Genomic DNA, 23379 nt, shown 5'->3' with positions numbered 1-23379 from the left:
GGCGGCAGTGTAATCAACCAGTCTTTCCATTTGGGGGCAAAGTAATAAAAGTATACTGGGTATTAACACGAAGACAAATAGGTATGAGGGCCCTGCTCATAAATCTATAGGATGAGAATATTATATATTAATGATTCATTTAAATATGAATATGAATACTTCACTTTTTTGTACTGTTTAAACATGCCAGTATCTATTATACAGTATGCAGGTCTAATCTTGTTCCAAATACTTACACCATTAGATTTTTTTTGTAAACTACTGTAGGTGTGATTAAAATATACTAAATTTAACGTTAACCACATATTTTATATAATGACCTGCTGACCTTGGTTTGAATTCGGTTGGTAACAAAACAATTGTAGCTTGTAATAAAATGCTGAAAACTGTATTGAGAAGTACAGCTACTACGTCCATTGCCTACCAATATTACTATGCAACAAATAAATAGTGTAGTGGTCAGATGCATTTGTTCCCGCCTGGAAAATGTAAATATTTCATATTCTGGCTACTAATAGGACAGCATGTTAAAGCACTGTAGCTGCTGTGTATACACTGTGACAATTGACAAATGTTACCTCATGGTAAAGGCATGTTTCTCTCTCTTCTGGTTGGATTGCTGTTTGTACAAATAAACGTTCCTCCACATCATCCAACCACGTAGAAGTAGCTGAGACAGCATCATACAATTTTTTCTCCAGAGGAAGAATCTTCTTTTCACCAGCCCCATTCTAAGGGTATACAACAAGGTGCTATGATGTTAGATCTAAACTGAAACACACCTACTGTACAGCAGCACATCATAGACATTATGGGGGGAAGTTATCAAATCTCGGAGAGAGATAAAGTACCAACCAATCAGTTCAATACTGTCATGTTACAGACTGTGCCAGAAAAATGACAGAAGCTGATTGGGTGGTACTTTATCTCTCCAATATTTAATACATTTCCCCATATGTCCCTTAGTGGTGTTAGGATTATTAGGCTCAATTATCAATGAGTTATGAATTTCACTGCGAGTGATAAATTGCACCAGCCAATCAGCTCATAACTGTCATTTTTCAAACACAGTCTGTAACATGGCAGTTAGGAGCTGATTGGCTGGTGCAATTCATCACTCACAGTGAAATTTATCACTCATTGATAAATGAGCCCATAAGTACACAGAACGTGTTTTTTTTTTTTACTGCTTTCAAGCTTCATATTAAACATGTTTTCTAATGCAGTGGTGTACACCCTGTTAGCTGGGACTGAAACTTGGGGCCCCATACTCTGTCCTGGGGGCTCCCGACTGGTAGATGTGCAAAACAATATATTTTGTTTGGGGGCTAAAACATTGTGGCACTGACCGATGGAGCTCTGGCTGTTAAGAAGTTTGTGAACCACTGTTCTAAGAAATTAAAATTTATGTTGCTACATATATAGCTTGACTGTCTAGTTCTACAGAGAAAAGATGGAGGCTGCCTTTAGGGTTTTAAAATGTCAGATAATTTGCTATTACGGAAAAATATTCTGTTTCTTGAAAAAATACAAATCATAAACATTTACCGTATATACTCGAGTATAAGCCGACTTTTTCAGCACTTTTTTTTGTGCTGAAAAAGCCACCTCGGCTTATACTCGAGTCAGCTTTAGTGCCAGATATGCCCCACAGTGCCAGGTGTGCCAGATATGCCCCACAGTGCTAGATACTTACCCTCCGTCGCTCCCGCGCTGTCTTCTGAAGGAGGGACACAGAGAGCGCAGCGCACGGCTCTCCTGTGTCCCTCCTGCACCTCCGGCGGCAGCGGCATCTGAGTGGTAAAGGAAGTGCACGAACCGGCACTTCCTTTAACACACGCCACTGCCGCCGGAGATGCAGGAGGGACACAGGAGAGCCGCGCGCTGCGCTCTCTGTGTCCCTCCTTCAGAAGACAGCGCGGGAGCTACGGAGGGTAAGTATCTAGCACTGTGGGGCATATCTGGCACACCTGGCACTGTGGGGCATATCTGGCACACCTGGCACTGTGGGGCACATCTGGCACTGTGGGGCACATCTGGCACTGTGGGGCACATCTGGCACTGTGGGGCACATCTGGCACACCTGGCACTGTGGGGCATATCTGGCACACCTGGCACTGTGGGGCACACCTGGCACTGTGGGGCACATCTGGCACTGTGGGGCACATCTGGCACTGTGGGGCACATCTGGCACTGTGGGGCATATCTGGCACATCTGGCACTGTGGGGCATATCTGGCACATCTGGCACTGTGGGGCATATCTGGCACATCTGGCACTGTGGGGCATATCTGGCACTGTGGGGCATGTCTGGCACATCTGGAACTGTGGGGCATGTCTGGCACTGTGTGGCATATCTGGCACTGTGGGGCATATCTGGCACTGTGGGGCATATCTGGCACTGTGGGGCATATCTGGCACATCTGGCACTGTGGGGCATATCTGGCACATCTGGCACTGTGGGGCATATCTGGCACTATGAGGTCTGTGTACGGGTAGAGCTGCATTTCCCACCCTAGGCTTATACGCGGGAGAGACGGAGGGTAAGTATCTAGCACTGTGGGGCATATCTGGCACACCTGGCACTGTGGGGCATATCTGGCACACCTGGCACTGTGGGGCATATCTGGCACACCTGGCACTGTGGGGCATATCTGGCACTGTGGGGCACATCTGGCACTGTGGGGCATATCTGGCACATCTGGCACTGTGGGGCATATCGGGCACATCTGGCACTGTGGGGCATATCTGGCACTGTGGGGCATGTCTGGCACATCTGGCACTGTGGGGCACGTCTGGCACTGTGGGGCATGTCTGGCACATCTGGCACTGTGGGGCATATCTGGCACTGTGGGGCATATCTGGCACTATGAGGTCTGTGTACGGGTAGAGCTGCATTTCCCACCCTAGGCTTATACTCGAGTCAATAAGTTTTCCCAGGTTTTTGTGGTAAAATTAGGTGCCTCGGCTTATATTCGGGTCGACTTATACTCGAGTATATACGGTAACTACCATTTAAATGCTTTAAAGTTATTCTTCTGGTTACTGTACCTGGGAGGATACATCTTCCAGTGCTTGGTTTAACCCATCCAAAATGTTGACTACTGATGATTTATCTTGAACTTGCTTGTCTCCTTTGTAAAAAGGCACCCCAGAAATATTTCTGTTCGTTTTGCTGAAAAACTATTTAGAAAGACACATAATGTATATCATAGAGATACATAACATAAAAATGTATTGTCTAAACTGCAATCAGCAACAATTAACATTTAAAGTGCACCTGTTGTCTCATGAGTATTGAATAGGTAGGAGACAGGTGCAATTAACTTTTCTAATATTAATATAACAATAAAGTATTATCATTAAGTGCATTGTAAAAGTGGTTGGGATGATATATCAATAAGCTTTATTTTAATTATTGGTTGATAAATGACCATAATTCATGGCATGTAATGGGAAACGAGCTGTATAATCACCGGCTGCTCCTGTTCCTGCTGTAAAGCATTGTGCATTAGTTTCTCTTTGGTGCTGAGCTCCTGGTGCAGACTTTCCCATTTCATTCTCATCTGGTCCTGTGATGTTGGTTTCATGCCTTCTAAGCCTAATTCTCTAGACAGGGTATCTGGTCCATCACTGAGAAAAGAGTATGGTAGTGTATATAGTCAGTGGATATTTGTTATATATAAATTACTGACTTAAAGGACAGTCACTCAACACTAACACACAGTGGAGGAAGATCATTTTTGACCAATTTTCAGCCTTTAAAACACAAGAACAAAACAATCAAAAAGAACATATAAATAAACAAACACATGCCCATAGCAACTAACCAGATTCTAGCTAGTATCTTATAGAAGGTTCTAGATAAATGATAAGTAAAATCTGATTGGTTGCTATAGGCAACATCTCTACTTCTGTAAACCCGTACTTTAGTAAATATGCCATTATGATATCTTTCTGTAACTATTTGCTTGTTTTCTAAATTTCTCCTTTTTACTATTATCCTAAGTTATGTGTGCAGCTAAAGAATATCTTCAGAGACATTTCATTTTTGACACTTTTTGGGTTAGGTTTGTCAAAGTGTTACTTTCTGCATTAAAAAATAATTAAAATGTATTTTATTTTCATATACTTACTACTGAAGACAAGACAACAGAATTGCAGGAATGAAATGGCCGGATTAAAAAAATCCATAAGAAAAAATATCATACCTAACATTTGACCAATCAGAAGCCGTCTGCTGATTTATAATTTCACCTCCACGACTTGCAACTGACTGCAATAATTTCTTCTGCTCAGCAAGTTCTTGTTCCAGCTCCTAATACAAATTGCATAATGGTGTATTAATTTATTTGACCAGTTATATGAAAAAAGTTTTGTATTTTTTTAAAACTATATCCATGATTTACCCAATGTCTTCTAAAAATGTTTTCATGTTTATAGGATGATGAACATATTGGTTCACCTGTACAGTATATCATCCTATTATAAGAGTCCCCCTTTTAGTGTGCTCTTAGGGTGTGTACACACAGTGAGATCCTTGCTATGCCCGATTTTTACTCGCGATTTCCCCTGAACTCCCCAGTGCCCAGATAGCACAGATTTTGACTAACTTTTCTTGAGATATGGACTATGTGTGCTTACGATTTTGGCTTATGTGAGATTTTGGCTTATGTGAGATGTCATTGACATGTGAGATGAACTAGATAGTACACCGATCTAGCAGGGATTGACTTGCCTGCACAGTCTATCTTTTCTTGCAATGCCGACCTGGAGGGACCGCACATCGGGATCGCAAGGTGACTTTCACCTTGCGATCTGCACTAACTTTTCTTGAGATTTTGACTATATAGTCAAAATCTCAAGAAAATATGCCCGATTCTCACCATGCGACAGGGGCCGGGTCGGCACTTAGCCAGTATCGCAAGCACGTAATGAGTGTGCTTGCGATACTTGCTATGTGCGATTTTGGTTAAGTCCCGATTTTGACTATCTCTTCTATGGAGATAGCCAAAATTGACTTGCCTGCACAGTCTATTTTTTCTTTCGATGCCAACCACGCGGGACCGCGCATCGGCATCGAATCGGGATCGCAAAGTGACTGTCACCTTGCGATCTGCACTAACTTTTCTTCCGATTCTGACTATATAGTCAGAATCGGAAGAAAAAATCTCACCGTGTGTACACACCCTTAGTTCCAAGTCACCAGTGTGAAAAGCATTTTATAGCCCCTGAAACTGCAGTGTAGGAGGACAATGCAAGTATGCAGGCAGTTAAAATAAGTCTCATGGAGGTATCTAGTAATCTAGTTAAACCTGAGTTTATGAAAAGATCAATAGAAGTTGATATATATTTTAGTCACAATAACACTTACAGTAGGTAAAATAATTTCCTAAAGTGCTCCATTCTTTGGTTGAAACCACTGAGGCTATAAATGCCTTGTAAATGACTGGTGCTTTAAAAAAAAAAATCAGAGTTCGGCCAGGAACCTGCACCTCTGGCCAATTTGAATGTCATTACATCCGGCCGCATGTACATTAAGGGGTCAATTCAATTTGGAGTGATATGGGTCCTGAGATGTTGTATTAACGGGAATTGAGTTTTTGAACTTACAGACGGGAATTACAATAGTTTTTTCCAATATTTTTAAATTTTCCATAAAAATAATGTAAAATCACATTAAACATATTTTCATGGACCCCAAAATACTGTAAAAAAAACAAAAAAAAACAAAAACACTTGCTGGCTATCATTTATTAATCATTAGGGAAATGTAGAAATCAATCATTTGACAGCTTTTAAGTGTCTCTTTGCTTATGGCCACTAACAGCCGTCTATATGGTCCTGTTACCTCCGTTACAACATTTTTAAAGACCAGGATAATTTTCCTACTTTTTCATGTACTTCTTCCTGGTGACTTTTGTATTTTGCAGAAAAATAAAAAGTGACATTGCCATGATGCCTGCAAATCATTTCTTGTATACACACATTGCCGCAGTATACGCTGTGAGTTCACTTTTGCAAACCTTTATCTAATTTAATTGACACCCTAGGACAAGGGTGGGCAACCAGTTAGAGACAAACAGCCAAAAAATCCAGTAAGGTACATGAAAGAGCCGTCATCAAGCCAAAGGTACCCGCTAAAAAAGGGGTGTGGCCTTGTGCCTGCTAGACCACGCCCCTGGTATAAAATACATTGAAAAAGCCACTTCCACATAAAATAATTGAAAAAGCCAGATTCACATAATACATTTTAGCTCCCCTATGTGTCACTCCAGCCAGCACCCTGCTGCATCACTTCAGCCAGCTCTCCCATGTGTCACTCCTGCTAGCACTCTTCTATGTCACTCCAGCTAGTTCTCCCCATGAGTCACTGCTGCCAGGACCCTGCTGCATCACTCCAGCCAGCTCTCCCATGTGTCACTCCTCCTAGCACTGCTCTGTGTCACTCCAGCCAGCTCTCCCATGTGTCACTACTCCCAGTACCCTACTGTGTTACTCCAGCCAGTTACTCCATGTGTCACTCCTGCTACCACCCTCCTATGTCACTTTAGCCAGCACCCCATGAGTCACCCCTGCCAGCACCCTCCTGCGTCACTCCAGCCAGCTCACCCTTGTGTCACGCCAGCCCACCCTCATGTGTCACTACAGCCCCTACAACTTGTGCCATTGCAGCAGCCTCTTATGTGTCCTCTGTTTGCCCGTGGGTGTCTCACCTCTAGTATCTGGCTCCCTCAATTCTCAGTCCCCGTAGTGCTGCTCTGTGTCTGGCTGGAGTGCAGCAGTTTCCGGATCGATTGTGGTCATGTGATTTTGAGTGTTGGGGAGCCATATTTGAATAAAGAAAGAGCCTCATGCGGCTCAAGAGCCACTGGTTAGCCACCGCTGCCCTAGGACTTCTTTTTAAAGAAAAACCCTATAGGTCAAGTGCTTTTATACATTCACATAATAATTAACATAAAGGCAGAGGCAGTACTGGGGTTAGTGACACCCTGTGCGGTAAATATTACCCCCCGTCCGGAAAGGGGTGTGACCTCGTAAGGATGGGGGTGTGGCCTCGTAGGTAGCCTCCAATGCATCATTCTGTGGGAGTGCCCAGCATTCTCAGTGGAGATGCTGGGCTACTCCGGAGACTGGCTGCACTGCTGGCTCCTCTTCATTGACAGGAGCCACGTGCTGAACAAGAGTTTCACAGTGCAGCACCCGGATCCCTGACACTGCAGAGGAGTGACTGCAGACTGCACCTCCCACCCTCCACCCCCCCCTTGTAAAGCCTCTGCATAAAGGGTGTATTATTCCTTATAATACAAAAGGTTCTATAATGAACATGAACTATAATGAAAACTAACATGATGATTGAAGAATTTACAGATTAGAAGAGATGCATTGGTAAATACTGTTTAAACTACTGTTAAAGTAGTTTAAACATATTTTAACATCACTTAAATACTATGGGCCTAATTCAGATCTGATCGCAGCAGCAAATTTGTTAGCAAATGGCCAAAACCATGGGGGTAATTCCAAGTTGATCGCAGCAGGAAATTTTTTAGCAGTTGGGCAAAACCATGTGCACTGCAGGGGAGGCAGATTTAACATGTGCAGAGAGAGTTAGATTTGGGTGTGGTGTGTTCAATCTGCAATCTAATTTGCAGTGTAAAAATAAAGCAGCCAGTATTTACCCTGCACAGAAATAAAATAACCCACCCAAATCTAACTCTTTCTGCACATGTTATATCTGCCTCCCCTGCAGTGCACATGGTTTTGCCCAACTGCTATAAAAATTCCTGCTGCGATCAACTTGGAATTACCCCCCATGTGCACTGCAGGGGAGGCAGATATAACATGTGCAGAAAGAATTAGATTTGGGTGGGTTATTTTGTTTCTGTGCAGGGTAAATACTTGCTGCTTTATTTTTAAACTGCAATTTAGATTTCAGTTTGAACACACCCCAGCCAAATCTAACTCTCCCTGCACATGTTATATCTCCCCCCCCCCCTGCAGTGCACATGGTTTTGCCCATTAGCTAACAAATTTGCTGCTGCGATCAGATCTGAATTAGGTCCTATATAATCAATAATAAACACATTGCTTCAGAGAATGAACCGCACTTCATCAGACTCACCTTCTGTTTCTGAAGACTATTCTGCTTTTGCATTGAACGTGTAGTCCGTGTCTGAGCCAACCATTCCTGTACGCTGGGACTTTGAGAAGAAGACAGCTCTGATTCTGACTCTTCCTTTTCATGAAATGTTCCCTAAATATAGAGAAACAAAATGACAATACCAACACTTGCCTTTATCTAATCCACAATCCTAATTAAAGGTTGACATATATCACTACACTGCCTTTAATAAGTGCAGGTTTAAAATAAAAAGAATTAGTAATATAATGTCTCTTGTAACGGTTGCCACTGCAAGTAATGTTAAACTCAAGAATCAATAAAAGCATTAGATTAAATTCTCTGTTATGACATCGAGATGGTATTGGAATCCGGCGGTCAGGATCTCAACAGATAGAATGCAGACAGTGGCATCCCAACATTCAGAATCCCAAAGGATCCCGGTAAGTATTCCAACCCTACCCCTAATCAACCCCTCCAGCAACCTAACCCTAACTGTCCCCTCCTGCAACCTAACCCTAACCCCCCTACACACAGCCAAACCCTAACCGCCCCTGCAGCCTAATCTGAACATGTCCTCCCGCAACCTTACCCTAACTGTCCCCTCCTGCAAGATTTTTTTTAAATCATTTACAAAAAAGTAAATACAGTAGGTGAAACTGCTTTCACTAAAGACATTTATTACATTTGTAAATATGAAAATGTCATAATTTGAAAAGATAGCAGATCTAATATTTTTTTTAAAATAATTTATGACTGATTCATACAGTAGGTCTGTAGTATAAAAGTGGTAATCTCCTGCATGACTTACAGTAGCACGTCAGAGATCCTAATTTAGACACTGTGACATGAAAGCACTAGACGCAGAAGAGATCAGCATCAGCTTCTTACTATTTACTTATGACTAATCGCATTAAATTGTGGATGTGTAGTTTAACAGATCTGTCTTACAAAATGCAATGAAAATAGGATTTTAGTACCTACCGGTAAATCCTTCTCTCTTAGTCCGTAGAGAATGCTGGGGATTCCAAAAGGACCATGGGGTATAGACGGATCCGCAGGAGCCTGGGCACACTATAACGACTTAAACTGGGTGTGAACTGGCTCCTCCGTCTATGCCCCTCCTCCAGACCTCAGTTAGAAAACTGTGCCCAGGAGAGATGGACATTTCGAGGAAAAAATGTATAAACACGGTGAGTGTCATACCAGCTCACACCACGAACATGCCGCAGAATGTGGCATTCAACAGAAAACCAGCCCACGGCATGAACAATACACAGCCACATGCTAAGAAAATATGTAACACAACCTGTGTGTCAACACAACCAATAATAAGACACCGCATGCCATGGCATGAACAACTGCAGCAACTGCCAGACAGAGAAGAAACACCACAAGAGTGTAACCAAACCCAATAACTGCAGACACAGTACGCACTGGGACGGGCGCCCAGCATCCTCTACGGACTAAGAGAAAAGGATTTACCGGTAGGTACTAAAATCCTATTTTCTCATACGTCCTAGAGGATGCTGGGGATTCCAAAAGGACCATGGGGTCTATACCAAAGCTCCAGAACGGGCGGGAGAGTGCGGACGACTCTGCAGCACCGATTGAGCAAACAAAAGGTCCTCCTCAGCCAGGGTATCAAACTTGTAGAGCATAGCAAAAGCGTTTGAACCCGACCAAGTATCCACTCGGCAAAGTTGAACCGCCGAGACTCCTCGGGCATCCGCCCAAGAAGAGCCCATCTTCCCAGTAGAATGGGCCTCCACTGACTTCGGTGACTGCAATCCAGCCGTAGAACAAACATGCCAAATAGCATCACAGATCCAGTGTGAAACAGACTGCATAACGCAGTCACCCAAACCACGCTGGGAACATACCAGACAAACAGAGTCTCTGTTTCTCCAAACTGAGCCAAATTGACGACCTAAATATTCAAATCCCTGGCTACATCGAGAGAATTTGAATCAGCTAATGCCTAAGTAACCACCGGCATCAAAATAGGCCGATTTCTGCGAAAAACAGAAACCACTCTTGGCAGAACTACTAACCGAGTTCTCAATTCCTCTCTATCCACCTGAAAGATCAACCAAGGCTCTTGTGAGACAAACCACCACTTCCGACATCCGTCTTGCGGATGTCAAAGCCAATAGCATGACCCCTTTCCAAGAGAGAAATTTTTGTAAAGAAATTATTAGGCCACACTGCACTGAAATGGAGCCCAACTGTAGGCTCGCATCCACACCGGCTTGTAAAGTATGGATAAGAACGACCTAGCTGAAAGTCTTCCATAGGAGCCTTCCTGAATACACACTAAGACACATAGTTACGCCAACTACGGTGGTAAAGCTTAGCCGTTACTTCTTTCCTAGCCTGAAGAATTGAGGAAATGACTTCACTGGGAACACCCTTTCGGCTTAGGATATAGCATTCAACTGCCACGCCGTCAGACGCAGCCGCGGTAAGACTTGAAACACGGCCTGATCCTGTTGTAACAGATCCTCACGTAGAGGAAGAGAGCAGGAATCTTCTATGAGTAAATCATGAAAAACTGGATAGCAAACCCTCCTTGGCTAAACCGGATCCAAGAGGATCGCCTGAACCTTTGTTCATCTCACGTTTATCACCTTCAGAAAAAGTGAAAGCGGAGAGGCCCCATAGACCGACTAAAAACACCACGGTGTCACGAGGCTGTCCACTGCTATAGCTTGAGTGTCCCTTGACCTGGAACAATATCCCTGAGGCCTCTCGTTGAGGCGAGACGCCAACATATCCAATTGCGACATTCCTCAAAGACTTGTCCCGTCTGTGAAACTTCTCGAAGATGACTGAATTTCTCCCGGATGGAGATCGCGTCAGCAGAGGAAATCTATTTCTCCGTCATTCACCTCCGGAACGAAGACTGCTAATATAGCGTTTACCAGACTTTCCACCCAACTGCAAAACTGTGCATCTTCTGCCATAGCCGCTTTTCTCCTTGTTCCGCCATAGCGGCTTACTTACGCCACTGCTGACAAGTCATCTGGCAGAACTAACACGGGCAAAACACGAAGAATACGTTCGTCGAAACAAACTCCTAATTCAAGAAAGCTTGTAGCAGACAAGCTTTCCAACTTGAGCTTATCTCCTGGAAATACGTCCCTTGCAAGTACTGCTCCCCCGCCTCGGAGATCTGTATGCACGGACACCAGGATCTACACCCTGAACCCGAACCTTCATCCCTCTAGAAGGAGAGAACCGAGCAGACACCACAGGAGCAATGTCCTAGCCGTTAGGATTATATTCAGGTGCATGTGCAGGTGAGACCCGGACCACATTTCCAAATGGTCTCTTGAAAGCCACTCTGGCATTAGACCTGCTCACCAAAAAAAGCCTCTCATGCCGCACACAACTGTTTTAGTAACGGAACACATTGATGAAGTATCACAGCAAAGCTGATCCAACTCTGGATCTTCAGACCTCTTTCCACAGAAAAAACACTGAACCTTAACCGGTCATTATCTAATCTGAAACCCACCTCCGACATCTGTGTCGTTGGAAACAACATCCAATCCCTGTGTCGAAGAACAGTCAGAGAGAAACAACGATTTGCACCTTTATACAGGGACAACCGGACAATGTCCTGATCCTGACGCACCTCTGTATGGCGTTGCGTCCTATCTCCCCTTCCAGAGTGGAACGGCAAGATCTATTCGAAAAACAGTAAGGGGAAACAACCGTAACTTAGAATGTTCCCCCTTTGGATTCTATAAATAACCCACAGGTCCTAGTCTATTCCTAGACCAACTGAAAATTAGTAGACGAGTGCCCACCGAAGTGGGGGCCAGCCCCATAGACTCAGCGACAAGTGGTGGATGTGGAGGAAACAGAAAACGACACCCACTTCTGCGAACCTAACAAGGCTGCAGAACTCTTACCTTTTCACCTTCCACTGTCTGCACAGAAAAGGAAAAAAGAACGGTATCGAACCGGTTAAAACCACTGCATCCCACAAAAGAACGCGTCACCAACCGTTGTGAAGGAGGCTAACTCACAAAGTTAGACCTACCAGTGGTATCCGCCGAGATTGACTGAACAGAGGCCTCACCAAACAGCTGTACACCTCCCTCCAGTATCTCTCGGAGACATCCTCAGCATTTTCACGGTCACACCTCCTGCTGTCACGTGGCAGCCTACTGCAATGTTATAAGGTAGAATCAACATAGGCAAGCTTACCCACTCTGGGTAGGGTAATTCTATCGGATGCCTACCCGAATACAACACTCCCTCAAGTGCATGCAGTGCAAATAAGGTCAAAGTATAGAAATAAAATATCACTTAGCTTCCTGTGTATGATCCTTTGCGACCAGGCTCTGCGTCGACCAGGAGTTGACGGTCATAATGTTCTCTCCACGTCGGGAAGAGAATAATATTCGGACTCCTTGAGAGGATCGAAAACCAACTCGACACGGCCAATCTAGAGCTTAAGCAACAGAGCGACCAACACATGATAAGAATACCATTATTTCAGCATTCATGGATATATATCATGTAATACACAATAAAACACACATATCCTAACCATGCATATATAAACATATAGATATAACCTATACACAAGTGGATTGTCCAGACCTGTCAGGTCCCTAGTGACAGTAATGTGTTGTGAATGTGTATGACCATGTACTGACATGCCCCCGATGTGGATCTACCAGGAACGTTAAGGTCGACAGAAACTTAGTAAATGTCGACAGCAAGGAATAGTAAGCGGGCAAAAAATAATAATAATCTTGGAACCCTGAGGGGTATGAGGGAAGCACACAAATACAATTTCGATAACACTCCCCCCACATGTACCTATAAATATATATATATATATATATATATATATATACAGGTACAAGGCAATAACAGCCTGATAATTTTTTTACCCAGGAAATACCGTTGATGCCGACAGGCATCCACAAACAACTGTGTCTCCCCTAGTGTGTTTACTGTTTTAAGCACACAAACACCAACTTTCTAATACTTAATTCTCCGAATCAAGTGCCGGCGAAGCCGACAGTTATCCCCACAGCAGCTTGTGGCAAAGCCCTCACACCTGTCGACATATGTCGACTAACCGATAGTGGGTAAACAAACAGGGAAACAGTGAATTTATGTATTACCACAAGGATTATGCGTCCATTATCAAACATAATGCTATATGAGACCCATATAGCATTAAAAACACTGTGCCCCCCCTCCTTCTTACTATACAGCAAGTCCTGGCGGGGATCTGAGAAAAATGGCGCTGACTCCTCTGTGAGGGCAAAGCTCCGCCCCTTCCCGGCGCGCTTAAGCCCGCTCAAACAATATATATACATATATCCCTATATTGAGCTGGGGGAACCTATATACAGGGAGTAACCCCCTGTATATATCCCTATATATATATATATATATATATAGAAAACGCAGCCCAGGGTGCCCCCCCTGCGCCCCGCACCCTCGGAAGCCGTTGGTGTGTGGGAGCAATGGAGCGCAGCGCGCACGCTGCGGTACCCTGGTGGGGTGAAGACACCCGGTGCCCGTGTATGTTCCCCCGCCAGGGATCACTCAAGAAATGCCGCCCAGGGCGCTCCCCCCCAGCGCCCTGCACCCTGCAAGCCGATGGTGTACGGGAGCAGGGAGCGCAGCGCTACCGCTGCTGCTCCCTCCTTTTCGCGGCACACTGGCGGGGTGAACACCCCCCGGTGTTCGGGCACCTAAGTATGTCCCCCCGCCAGTGATCTATATATATATATACATATATGCCGCCCAGCACCCAGCAAGAGGCGATGATGTGCGGGAGCAGGGAGCGCAGCGTTACCGCTGCTGCTCCCCCCGTTTTGCAGCCCCCTGGCAGGGTGAACATACCCGGTGCCGGGAACCTAAATATATCCCCCCGCCAGCGCTTTATAACCTCAGAAACATGCCCCCAGGGCGCTCCCCCCCCCAGCGCCCTGCACCCTGCCAGAGACGTTGGTGTGTGGGAGCATGGAGCGCAGCGCTACCGCTGCTGTTACCTCCGTTACTGAAGTCTTCTGCCGTCACTGAAGTCTTCTTTTCTTCCAATACTCACCCGGCTTCTTTCTTCAGGCTTCTGTGAGGGGATTGACGGCGCGGCTCCGGGAACAAGCAGCTAGGCGCACCATGTGGAGCTAATGGTGTCCAGTAGCCGAGAAGCAGAGCCTTTAAACTAAGAAGAAGTAGGTCTGTCCCCTCACTCCCACGCTGCAGGGAGCCTGTAGCCAGCAGGTCTGCCTGAAAATAACAAACCTAACCTAAAGTCTTTCAGAGAAACTCAGGAGAGCTCCCCTAGTGTGTGACCCATCACTCCTGGGCACAAAGTCTGACTGAGGTCTGGAGGAGGGGCATAGAGGGAGGAGCCAGTTAACACCCAGTTAAAGTCTTTATAATGTGCCCAGGCTCCTGCGGATCCGTCTATACCCCATGGTCCTTTTTGAATCCCCAGCATCCTCTAGGACGTATGAGAAATAATGATTTCCTTTAACATATTTAACTACTAAGGGGTATATTCAATTAGGGTCGGATCCATTCCGACATGCATTTGTCGGAATGGATCTGACAACCCCTATTCAATCTCATCTCAATTCGACTTTTAAAAAGTCGAATTGAGATGAGGGACCCAGAGGAGGAGAGGCGGGGAGCCGCGGGCAGATGGAGGAGAGTAGCGTTACAGGAGCTGCAGAAGGACGTCTCACAGCCGCCCGACCTCACGGCAGTGTCCACCCGGCTCCAGCAAGCGTGACCTCACTTGCTGGATCCGGGTGGACGCTGCCATGAGCGGCACGACTGTGAGACATCCTGCTGCAGCGCTGTGCTGTAGCGCTTCTCTCCCTGTATGCCCGCGGCTGTCCCGCGGCTGTCCCCAGGCTCCCCGCGGCTCCCCCCCCCCCCTCTCCTCCTCTGGGTCCCACATCTCAGTCCGACATTTTTATATGTCGGACTGAGATGGTCGAAAAGGGGGCCTAAACCTGTCGGTTTTGGCCCCGTTTTCGACACAAGCACGTGGATTGGCAGCTATTCCGCCGATCCACGTGCTTTTCGACAAGTCGAATTCCTCGACCTGTCGATTATATTGAATAGGTTGGAACCCCTTCCGACCTAAAAAAAGTCGAAAACTGACGTCTTTTCGACAGACGGCAGCTTTCAACGTCAATTGAATTTACCCCTAAGAGACTGTTATAACTGGAATTCGCCATTCATATAACCGCATCCCCCTCATACATACACACAGCATAGGAGCAGCGATATGCTAACTACACATTACCTGTGTATAGAGCAGAGACATCACCAGCTGCCACCTCTAATTAGTTACTGCCTTCAATCTAATACTACAGATTAGCAGCAGAGTGTGCTGGGCAGAACAGGTTCTCTTAAATAATCACTACTCATTATAGTAATGCGTAAATAAATAACACAACAAAGTATTAATGATAAGTACTTTAAGACTGTTGCCTGTATGCAAATGGAGAATAGATGCATACTGTAAATCTCTTTCAATTTAAAATACACAATTAACTGCTCTTTTAAAGTGATTTACAGCCTAACATTATCTATTTATTGTTTTATGCTAAACTTGACCAAAGTTTGAGCTGTAGGAAAAATCAAACACAAAAGTATAAAAAACAGTTTAAAGGAGGAAAGTGTTAAATAAGCATAAATCATATAAAGAAAGTGTAATTTTAAGAATTTTGGATCTATCAGTAGAAGATTCAGGTAACAGTAAAGGATTCTTTAGATTATCATAGGATTATTTGAAGAACACCATAATCAAATTACTAAGTGGACTATAAATATAATTTAGAAGGGGGTGGGTTAGGCTAATGACAAATTGCACAGCACACCCTAAGAAGTGGAGAAAAATCTAACAGCAAGCAACTCCCAAACCAAAAAACAGACATATTACATGTTCTGCTTTCTTGTGTGCTTTCATCTCGCCCCATGCTAGCTTAGCCTATGGAACAAACAAGACATAAGAGTGCTGTTAAAAAGATACTTATATATTATCAAGTAGTCTTTGCAATGTACATAGAACACAGTGTCGCACAATGCATAGTGTACAGTACGTGTGCAGTAGTCAGGGGTTCATTTCTGACTGTATGATACAGCTCTGCATGTTATCGTAATCATTTAAAAACATCTTATTGTGATTTTACTACACCACAAATGAGTGACAGTTCCAAAACTCTAAAATACTTTTTCTGTTAGAAAATCATCTATTCTTAACTACGGTATGTGGTTAGTGCAAGTGTGAATAGGTAAAAATACCCTAAAAGCAAAGCAAAGGACAATCTCTGGATTTTAAATTGATAAATACTATATACACAGTATTTACTTGTTACATTAAAGTCAATGGGGGGTGATCAAAGCCAATAAAAGGATTACAAATCGGTCTTAATATATGTTTAACCTGGTTACAAGCCAGATGCTATTTGTGAGTAGCACAACAAAGAAAAAAATTAATACAATATGTATGCATCAATACTAGTCTTGGGCTGTAACATGGAAATCACATTATTAATATTACTAATAAAATGTTTTATGTAGCTTGGGTGATTATACTTTCTCAATAAATCACGTGAACATAGCAGCAAATTAGCCTAAGAGCTAGATATTGTTAATTACCTGAATGCTAATCTGCTTGTCCTGAAGAACCCTTTGCAATTCTAAAAGGCTGCCCTTCAAAGTCCTCAGTTTCATGGCTAGCTGTTCAGCTTCCTCCTTAGTGTGGGACTTTCCTTCCATTAATAAGTTCTCATTATGTACGGAGAGCTCAGACAGAGCTACCACCTTCTGTTCAATTTCCAGCAGCATGTTCTGCAGTAGTGAAAACAAAGAAGCAAATTCAAACATTTTACGAAACAAGGCACCTTGGCATCAGCGGCATCTGAATGCCAACACCGATATCACAGCAGCAAACCAAAAGAGAGAACACAGTCATTTTTCTGTGGGAGTCCATCCAATGTTGACTGTGTACAGTATAAAGACCAGTCTTTTAAACCTGTCTAAAAATAATCTTTCTAAAAGAACCAGTCTTGCATGTTTTCCAGTCTTGCACGTTTCCTTATTCCTCAAGCACATTATCCACCCACATCAAGCACTAGTATATAGCCCACTGGCCCTCGTCAGCTAGGGTCTTCTCTTCTACAAATGATCCATGTGCTACACAGATAAGCTGTGGGCTTCAGAGGTTTGTGAATGACTCTGTCTGCATAATCCGCTTTACAGATTGCCCTGCATAAACAGATCTGTATTGGGAATCCTTTCATGAACTGCTGCAGTGTTTTGTAACTTTATAGGAAGTTCTGTTATTCTGCAACATAGGGTTTACAGATAAAGTAAAAAAACAAAAAAAATTACAAATATATATATATATATATATAGTCGTAGTTCCAGTTTCCTGGAGGGCACTCTCCTTCACAAATCAAGTACAATCGTATTCTCTTAGATCATAGTCGGCTTTATTGGGTCGACGTTTCGGCTCAACAAGCAGACAAGCCATACACATTTTCATATTGCAAAATAGTCATAACCTGTCCAAATAACAGATACATTAAATAAATAAATACAATACAATCAACCTCACGGGCCCAATCAGAAATTCACCACTAAAGTGCAATGTGCAAATAGAGAAAAGTGCCAAGAGTAATGCTACCAAGCATATGGGTATACATCCTGGATACCAGATATGGTGAAGAAAAGTAGATTAGAATAACCCAACAAAAACCAATCACCAAAGGGTACTAGTTACATACTTACTAGGATGAAATAACTCAACAGTATAACACTGTGATAGAACAGACGACCAAGTCGACATATAAGCCCTATTGGTGGAACAACAAAAATATATATTGCAAATTCCCAACATAATCAAAGTCAGGTGTGGTACTAAAAGATACCTAAATTCATCATGAGAAAGACTGATAAAGAACTCTACTTACTTCACACATAATTCCAGGAAAATTATCCATACAGGAACACATCAGTCAATAAGCCCTCTGTAATATGAGTAATGCATCATAAAAACATCTCAAGGGTAAACCAAACCTGATATCAAATCAAATAATCAAAGCTGTATTCATCAGGAGAGGACAAAATAACTCTTACCACTGGAGGCTAAAGGTGGACGTCCTTTCAGTGTGACTGTGTGTTCCTAATGAGCACTGAGCGCCTTATATGAGTACACAACCGGAAGTGCAATCAGCACAAGCAAACTAGTAAATCGCCCTATTACAATGTTACAAAAAGGAATATACTAAGTCCCCACCGGATTTCATATCCGTGGGACCCACATCAATGCCGCAAGGTTATACATACACATAACAGAACCTGTGGAGGGAAGCTTAGAGCCGCTGCTCGTCTGAGCGGCATGCATTCCATAACCCGGAAATCGTGCGCCGGGTGCGTTCCACCAGCCGGAAGAGCCCAACGAGCATTGCGGCCATTGCTTAGCAACGCCGCACACTAGGTGTATACCGAATTGCAGGGAAAACAACCAGCGGGGTGCGTGCCACAACAACAAACGACCACCATGGCATAGGCAAAACAGGTCACATACAGCACCATCACCGAGCGCCACATGGCAACCACCACACAACACACACAAACGGTTACCAAACCAGTGTGCCGACGCCGGGAACAACACAATCTCAAGGGAAGACACTCCCTGCTCACCACAAACAATCTGTACTAACATCTGGGCACTTCCCCTAGAACTTACACCATGAGCAGGTAGAAACCCCCAAAGAGGGAATATAGGGTAACTCACGCAACCAATCCACAAAGTCCTAGATAAATATATTCAATCATAGTATGCATCGAGTGCTGATGCGCCAGGGTCTCATACCAACAGACTGAAAGTACATATAAATATATAAACATATATAGGTGTATCTAATCAGGCCCGTGAGTCAGGACTTACAATCAACATAAACAAAATCACAACACAATACATAAATACATTGAAAACATACAATTAAAAAGGTAATGCAATCTGTATCAGAAACCACATAGACAAAAATATCATCTGTCCATGCCCGAAAAAAATCATGAACACATCACAAGAAGATGTTCATGGTATTATATTCATTAAGGCCCCTCGGGGCAACAGTATCAAGCATACTGATCCAAAAGCTTTCTTTCTTTTTTAGAGCCAATATCCTATCACCCCCATTAGGTAAAGGGGGAATCCCATCAATGAGCATACACTTGAGGTTCGCTACCTGGTGCCTGTTTTCTAAATAATGTCTTGCTACAGGTTTGTCAGAGGATCCAGTTTGGATGGTCCTGTGGTTTGCCATCCGGTCTCTAAAGCACCTAGATGTGAGTCCTACATAGTACAAACCACAGGGACAGATTAAACAATAGATCACATGGTCTAATTTGCAATGTAGATGGTATTTAATTTTTATATTTTTACCCGTATGTGGGTGTGTAAAGCTATTCCCAACTCTCATAGCCCTACACGTGGTGCAATTCCCATATGATTAGCAGCCAGGTTTCAGATGCATCATTCGGGGAGTATTCATTCGCTCGTCGGGAGTGAGTGTGGGTCGCATAAGTATCTGTCTCAAGTTGGCCCCACGTCCATAGGCCATAAGGGGTGGCCCAGTGTGAGTAAACGGCAAAATGGGGTCCGTTGCTAAAATGGGCCAATGTTTGCGTATAATCTTGTTAGTTTCAAGTGCATGACTATCATATTTGGTAGTATAAATCATTCTGTTGGTGTTCTTACAGTTCTTAAGAGGGGTTTAGACAATCAATGGATTGATGTAGATTTATTTGAGTATATGACAGTTGAAAAACCTAGTTGCCAAATAATCTACACATTACCCAAAATACATAAAACCCTACATAATCCGCCAGGACGGCCGATTATAGCGGCCGAAGGATCACTGCTGCAACCGATAGCACAGTTTATTGATTCTCTGTTACAGCCGTATGTCATCAAAAGTTCGAGTTACATTCGTGACACTACTGATCTTTTGGATCACTTGAAATCATACCATGATCTTCCTGAAAATATACTGCTAGCTACTATGGATGTACAATCTTTGTACAACGTGATACCTCACTCTGAAGGTTTGGGGGCACTAAGATAACTGATTTCTCAAGAACCAACTAAGGGAATTCCAACTGAATATATACTTGAGTTAACTAATCTGGTGTTAGGACTCAACCACTTTCAGTATAAAAATGAGTATTATTTCCAGGTATCGGGGACCGCAATGGGGTCTAACCTCGCACCCTCTTATGCTAATATGTACATGACGGTATTTGAACAATGACATATTTTGGCAGAGTTTGGACAGAAAATTAAAATCTATTTAAGGTTTATAGATGACATACTTGTGGTTTGGCTTGATACACGTGAGTCTTTCGTCGCGATGATCGATCAGTTAAACAGTCTAGACAGTCCGATTAAATTTACATTTGAGATTTCAGTTGAGTATGTCAACTGTTTGGACATCACCATTGGACATACTGGGGGGGCCTTTACTACCACTCTTTTTAGGAAACCCACGGATAGGAATACTACACTGCTAACTGGTAGTTTCCATCCCCCTGCCTTAAAGGATAATCTGCCGGTCTCACAACTGCTCCGAGTTATGAGAAACAACTCCGATGATACTGTCAGAGAAGCACAACTTAATGACATGATGCACAGATTTAGACAGCGCGGGTATACTCCACACATTTTGGGAAAATGTTTGCGTAAAGTGCGTAACATTTATTTGCGCAAGGTATCTAAGAACTGTTAGAACACCAACAGAATGATTTATACTACCAAATATGACAGTCATGCACTTGAAACTAACAAGATTATATGCAAACATTGGCCCATTTTAGCGACGGACCCCACTTTGCCGTTTACTCACACTGGGCCACCCCTTATGGCCTATGGATGTGGGGCCAACTTGAGACAGATACTTATGCGACCCACACTCACTCCCGACGAGCGAATGAATACTCCCCGAATGATGCGTTTGAAACCTGGCTGCTATTCATGTGGGAATTGCACCACGTGTAGGGCTATGAGAGTTGGGAATAGCTTTACACACCCACATACGGGTAAACATATAAAAATTAAATACCATCTACATTGCAAATTAGACCATGTGATCTATTGTTTAATATGTCCCTGTGGTTTGTACTATGTAGGACTCACATCTAGGTGCTTTAGAGACCGGATGGCAAACCACAGGACCACCATACGAGCAGCCATCCAAACTGGATCCTCTGACAAACCTGTAGCAAGACATTATTTAGAAAACAGGCACCAGGTAGCGAACCTCAAGTGTATGCTCATTGATTGGATTCCCCCTTTACCTAATGGGGGTGATAGGATATTGGCTCTAAAAAAGAAAGAAAGCTTTTGGATCAGTATGCTTGATACTGTTGCCCCAAGGGGCCTTAATGAATATAATACCATGAACATCTTCTTGTGATGTGTTCATGATTTTTTTCGGGCATAGACAGATGATATTTTTGTCTATGTGGTTTCTGATACAGATTGCATTACCTTTTTAATTGTATGTTTTCAATGTATTTATGTATTGTGTTGTGATTTTGTTTATGTTGATTGTAAGTCCTGACTCACGGGCCTGATTAGATACACCTATATATGTTTATATATTTATATGTACTTTCAGTCTATTGGTATGAGACCCTGGCACTTCAGCAGTCGATGCATACTATGATTGAATATATTTATCTAGGACTTTGTGGATTGGTTGCGTGAGTTACCCTATATTCCCTCTTTGGGGGTTTCTACCTGCTCATGGTGTAAGTTCTAGGGGAAGTGCCCAGATGTTAGCACAGATTGTTTGTGGTGAGCTGGGAGTGTCTTCCCTTGAGATTGTGTTGTTCCCGGCGTCGGCACACTGGTTTGGTAACCGTTTGTGTGTGTTGTGTGGTGGTTGCCATGTGGCGCTCGGTGATGGTGCTGTATGTGACCTGTTTTGCCTATGCCATGGTGGTCGTTTGTTGTTGTGGCACGCACCCCGCTGGTTGTTTTCCCTGCAATTTGGTATACACCTAGTGTGCGGCGTTGCTAAGCAACGGCCGCAATGCTCGTTGGGCTCTTCCGGCTGGTGGAACGCACCCGGCGCGCGACTTCCGGGTTGTGGAACGCACGCCACTCAGACGAGCAGCGGCTCTAAGCTTCCCTCCACAGGTTCTGTTATGTGTATATATGACCTTGCGGCATTGATGTGGGTCCCACGGATATGAAATCCGGTGGGGACTTAGTATATTCCTTTTTGTAACATTGTAATAGGGCGATTTACTAGTTTGCTTGTGCTGATTGCACTTCCGGTTGTGTACTCATATAAGGCGCTCAGTGCTCATTAATAGGAACACACAGTCACACTGAAAGGACGTCCACCTTTAACCTCCTGTGGTAAGAGATATTTTGTCCTCTCCTGATGAATACAGCTTTGATTATTTGATTTGATATCAGGTTTGGTTTACCCTTGAGATGTTTTTATGATGCATTACTCATATTACAGAGGGCTTATTGACTGATGTGTTCCTGTATGGATAATTTTCCTGGAATTATGTGTGAAGTAAGTAGAGTTCTTTATCAGTCTTTCTCATGATGAATTTAGGTATCTTTTAGTACCACACCTGACTTTGATTATGTTGGGAATTTGCAATATATATTTTTGTTGTTCCACCAATAGGGCTTATATGCCGACTTGGTCGTCTGTTCTATCACAGTGTTATACTGTTGAGTTATTTCATCCTAGTAAGTATGTTACTAGTACCTTTTGGTGAATGGTTTTTGTTGGGTTATTCTGATCTACTTTTCTTCACCATATCTGGTATCCAGGATGTATACCCATATGCTTGGTAGCATTACTCTTGGCACTTTTCTCTATTTGCACATTGCACTTTAGTGGTGAATTTTTGATTGGGCCCGTGAGATTGATTGTATTTATTTATTTCATTTATCTGTTATTTGGACAGGTTATGACTATTTTGCAATATGAAAATGTGTATGGCTTGTCTTGATAAAGGCTCTGCTTGTTGAGCCGAAACGTCGACCCAATAAAGCCGACTATGATCTAAGAGAATACGATTGGACTTGATTTTTGAAGGAGAGTGCCCCCCAGGAAACTGGAACTACGACTACATGTGTGGACCCACCGTGATTGTGTGGATTCTGCGGGTGCACCCCACAGTTGATCGCACACGGATGTGAGTGCAGGACTCCCTTGGATATATATA

At 43.5% G+C, this 23379-nt stretch overlaps 1 protein-coding gene across 15 annotated transcripts in view; it reads right to left on the bottom strand.

Moving 5' to 3' along the window:
• The window catches only part of SYNE1 (spectrin repeat containing nuclear envelope protein 1), a 965679-nt gene that overhangs the window by 196857 nt on the left and 745443 nt on the right, over positions 1-23379 (bottom strand). For 12 of the 15 annotated variants that reach the window (XM_063917854.1, XM_063917860.1, XM_063917855.1 and 9 more), the window contains 7 exons: positions 16774-16965; positions 16055-16102; positions 8122-8253; positions 4211-4317; positions 3476-3632; positions 3051-3182; positions 579-731 (listed from right to left, as the gene is read on the bottom strand). In XM_063917854.1, coding sequence (XP_063773924.1) covers positions 579-731; positions 3051-3182; positions 3476-3632; positions 4211-4317; positions 8122-8253; positions 16055-16102; positions 16774-16965 — 921 coding nt within the window. The remainder of the gene's footprint in view (positions 1-578; positions 732-3050; positions 3183-3475; positions 3633-4210; positions 4318-8121; positions 8254-16054; positions 16103-16773; positions 16966-23379) is intronic. The other 3 variants (XM_063917859.1, XM_063917862.1, XM_063917871.1) reach the window with 1 other exon arrangement.

This window comes from Pseudophryne corroboree, chromosome 4 (genome assembly GCF_028390025.1).
Source record: "Pseudophryne corroboree isolate aPseCor3 chromosome 4, aPseCor3.hap2, whole genome shotgun sequence".
NCBI lineage: Eukaryota > Metazoa > Chordata > Amphibia > Anura > Myobatrachidae > Pseudophryne > Pseudophryne corroboree.
The sequence above is the reverse complement of the archived record's forward strand: the minus strand, read 5'-3'. Positions and strand labels throughout refer to the sequence as shown.